Raw genomic sequence first — 4,138 nt, 5'->3', positions numbered from 1 at the left:
GTTAAATTCCTTCTATCTGCTATGTCTTTACAGAGAAATCTGCTGTGATTCTAATGGGGCTGCTTTGTGGCTTTGTCTGTGACTTGTCTTTCTCTTTTGCTGATTTCAAAAGCCTTTCTTTGTTCTGTATACTGAGTGTTTTGGCTATTATATACTGTGAACATTTCCTTCTCTGGCTCTATTAGCTGTTCAGTGTGACTCTTAAATCACCTCCCTCCATAGTTTAAGAAAGTTTTCTTCTATGATCTTGTTAAAAATGCTTTCTGTGACTCTGACCTGGATCTCTTTTACTTTTATATATCTTATTGTTTATGTAAACTCAATATTTATATGTTCAGTTATTTTACACTCTCCTAGAGTTTTTATATAGTCCATTCATGCACGTTTTTGGATTTGACCTTTTCCTTGACTAAGTGATCAAATTCCTCTGTTTTGGCCTTGAGACCTGGTTTTTTTTCCACCTCAATAATTTTTTGTGGGGAAGCTTTTCTCTGAATTTTTTGTTTGAGTTCCTTAATTTTATGTTTCAACTTTTATCCTATTTTTGCTTTTCATTGATCCTATTCCCTTTAAGAAACTGTTTTCATGTCTTGAATTGCTTTCATTATTTCATTCAACTGTTTGTTTCTGTGCTCTTCATCCTGGTATTTATTCATATCCTCTTTGAGTTATTTGGTAATGTTTATTATTTCTCCAGATGCCAATAAAGAACTTTTTAATTGATGTCTTAGTAAGGATAAATCCTAAGCTCTTTTATATCCCCTTCTAGTTTATGTGCTGTGGTTAATACACTTTACAAAAACCCTCAATGCTTCTCAGGGTTTCCTCCTTTCAAAAAGTTCTAGTGTTTGTTTTTTTTTTTTGTTTTTTTTTTTTTTTTTTTTTTCTAATTTTATTACTGCAACTTAGGGAGTCAGCCTGTCAAAATCCTCTTGTAAAACAGAATATAACTTTGTTTCCTATGACAATTATGAGAAAACAACTTTTAATGAGGCCAGATAAAAAATGCCACCTGTGATCAGAATTAAGTGGCAAAGATGGAGCTTATCTAGTTTTTTCCATAAAAGCTGACATTAGCTCAAACAAAAAAAGGAAAAAAAAAAAACAAGATTAAAGGAACAAATGTAAATCATGTTGATATGAAAGTTTCAACATTGTCTCTTTTAAGTAAACTCAAATTTTTAATAGGCCTTTTTGGATACACACACACACACACAAATAATCAAGTACGAACTGCAATTACAATGATTAATACTTGATAACATATGCAGTAAACAAATCCATCTACCTAGTAAATAAGTGTGTATGGCTTGTGTTCCTATTTCAATGTGGTTGTTTCCATGAAAACAGGGGTTGTGTCATTAGTCAAAAACCACAGTTCTCATTGAAAGGGAACCAGACATTGTTTATTTTGGAGCCAAACATGAATGACACGTGTTACGTTAGTTATCTCTAAACACAAGTAAATGCCTAGTCACTACAAAGGGACCCCACAACACACCATCCTAGCATTTCACCGCAGCCCAAGTTAGTGAGAAAAGTGAATTTATTTGGGTTTTCTTACAGACCAAAGGGAAGGGTTACTTACAATTGGAGGACCCAAGGGGAAAATCTGCCATACAGATGATGGCTCAGGAATCCAGATTCAGATTACCCAAGTACAGTCTGACAGCATGGTAACAGTTTGAGGAAAGTTATAAAGAATAATCAATGCACCTTGAAAACATTGTCTGAAAGAATAGGTTGGTAGATTACAGCATTAGCAAAGTCTCTGCTATAGGACTCAGATGTTCTTAGCTGAAACTAGGGGTAGGATTCTCCATTTAAAAAGACATTGTGACATTCTCTCCAGTATAAATGTCAGTTATCATTATAACTCTGATAACTAAGGTATACATAAAAGTGAAAAGCCTTCACATATCCTTTGCTATCCAACTTTGATTTCTGTTGTTTTCATAAATGCCTTAACCAAAAAACAACGTAGGACAGGAACGGGTTTATTTCAGTTCAGGAATTACAGTTAGTCAGCCAGTTCAGCCAGGACAAGAGCTCAAGGAAGAAATCCTGAGGCAGAAACATTAAGTAGAAACTATTGAAGAGTTCTGCTTACTGGCTTGATCCCTCAGATTTATGCTTGGACAGAATTTTCATTCACTCAGGACCACCTGCCCAGGGGTTGGACTGGGCATTAATTTGCATCTAAGAAAATGTTCCATCAACACATTTGTAAGCCAGTCCAATCTAGGCAACCACACAGCTGAGGCTTCATTAGAAAATGCAAAGAGATGTGAAGTTGAACAGTAAAGCTTGTGGAATTCTTTGGTGTTGACTGAGATTTAAATTATTAAAGGGTCTGACAAATTATTTGTATGAGTAGTTTCTCTCTAGTATGAAGTTTCTGGGGATAAGTAAAGTAAGAAAAACAGGTATATTCTTGCCACATACCTTGCATTTCTGAAGTACTAATTCTCTCATGCTTATGCAGTGATGAATTACAGATAAACACCTGGGTATATTTTGCACATTTGTAGAGATTCTCTCAAGTGTGAATTCTCTGACATTCTGCAGTGCTGAATCGTAAGTGAAACCTTGATAATATGCTTTGCCATTGTAAGGTTGCTCTTCAGTACCAATGCTTTTGTTTTAAAAGCCTTGTCAATTTGTTCACATTTGTAGTGTTTCTTCCCAGTACACATTTTAAGGTGGTTAGATAGTGATTAGCGAAGCACTTGCCATGCTTCACAAGAGTTTGGTTTCTTTCTACTATGGATTCATCTGAGTTGGATATAGTCTGAGTGATAAGCAAAAGCACCTCCCTCACACTAGTAGGGTCTCTCTTAAGAATGAACTCTGTTTTTTTTTTTGTTTTTTTTTTTTTTTAAGATTGAAGAGTAAAAAGTTTTTCCAGCATTTCCCCATGTATAGCGTTTCTAAACAGAACAAACTATCTTGTGTTGAGTAAGGTTAAAAAGTTTAGTAGAAACTTTCCCACATTTGTGGTCTTTCTCGACAGTATGATTCTTTTGATGTTTAGATAGTCAAAAGCGAGTACTATAAGCCTTGCCACAGTCCTCACACTTGTGTGATTTCCCCCCAGATGCTTAAGGTCTAGAGGACAGGAAACATTTTTCCACATTCTTCACAGGGGTTAAGATTTCTGTTCAGGAATTTATTCTGAGGTAAGAATGGATGAGTTAAAAAGCCTTTTCATATCCTTCCCAATTGCAGGGTTTTATCCTGAATGAGTACTCAAGTGGGTAGTAAGTTCTAAGTGAGTATTAAAGACTTTGCCACACACTTCACACTTGTAGGGATTCTCTTGAGAATGAATTCGTTGATGCTCCTTAAGGCGAGAAGGATAGTAAAACTTTTTGCCACACTCCTCACACTTGTAGGGTTTCTCTCCAGAATGAACCACCTTGTGCTGAGATAGATATGAATGAGTAGAAAAGGCCTTTCCACACTGCTCACACTTGTAAGGTTTCTCTCCAGTATGAATTCTCTGGTGTCTAGAACGTCCTGAGCGAGTACAAAAGTCCTTGCCACATTCATCACACCTGTATGGTTTCTTTCCAGAATGAATTGCTTGGTGTTCTTTAAGGACTGAAGGATAGTAAAAGGTTTTACCACATTCCTCACATTTGTAAGGTTTCTCCCCAGTGTGACCTAATTTGTGCTGAGTAAGATATGAGAGAGTATAAAAGGCTTTGCCACATATTTCACACTTGTAAGGATTCTCTTGAGAATGAATTCTTTGATGTTCCTTAAGGCGAGAAGGATAGTAAAACATTTTTCCGCATTCTTCACACTTGTAGGGTTTTTCTCCAGTATGAAATCTCTGATGTTTAGAAAGTCCTTTGGGGGTACAAAAGACATTGCCACATATTTCACACTTGTAGGGATTCTCTTGAGAATGAATTCTTTGATGCTCCTTAAGGCGAGAAGGATAGTAAAACTTTTTGCCACACTCCTCACACTTGTAAGGTTTCTCTCCAGAGTGGACTACCTTGTGCTGAGTAAGGTATGAATGAGTAGAAAAGACTTTTCCACATTCTTCACACTTGTGGGGTTTCTCTCCAGTATGAATTCTTTGGTGTCTAGAACGTCCTGAGCGAGTACAAAAGTCCTTGCCACATTC

General features: G+C 36.3%; 1 protein-coding gene across 1 annotated transcript; it reads right to left on the bottom strand.

Moving 5' to 3' along the window:
- Nucleotides 1–1,384: 1,384 nt before the first annotated feature.
- LOC129684155 (zinc finger protein 58-like) lies at nt 1,385–4,135 on the bottom strand (the record flags this gene model as incomplete). The annotated part of the gene is made up of 1 exon (XM_055617228.1): nt 1,385–4,135. A coding segment is annotated over one exon (903 nt), but the record flags the coding sequence as incomplete, so codon positions are not given.
- Nucleotides 4,136–4,138: the final 3 nt, after the last annotated feature.

This window comes from Psammomys obesus, unplaced genomic scaffold (genome assembly GCF_907164565.1).
Source record: "Psammomys obesus unplaced genomic scaffold, mPsaObe1.curated_primary_1811, whole genome shotgun sequence".
Lineage (NCBI taxonomy): Eukaryota > Metazoa > Chordata > Mammalia > Rodentia > Muridae > Psammomys > Psammomys obesus.
Note: the sequence above shows the minus strand (reverse complement) of the source record. Positions and strands in the feature narration are given on the sequence as shown.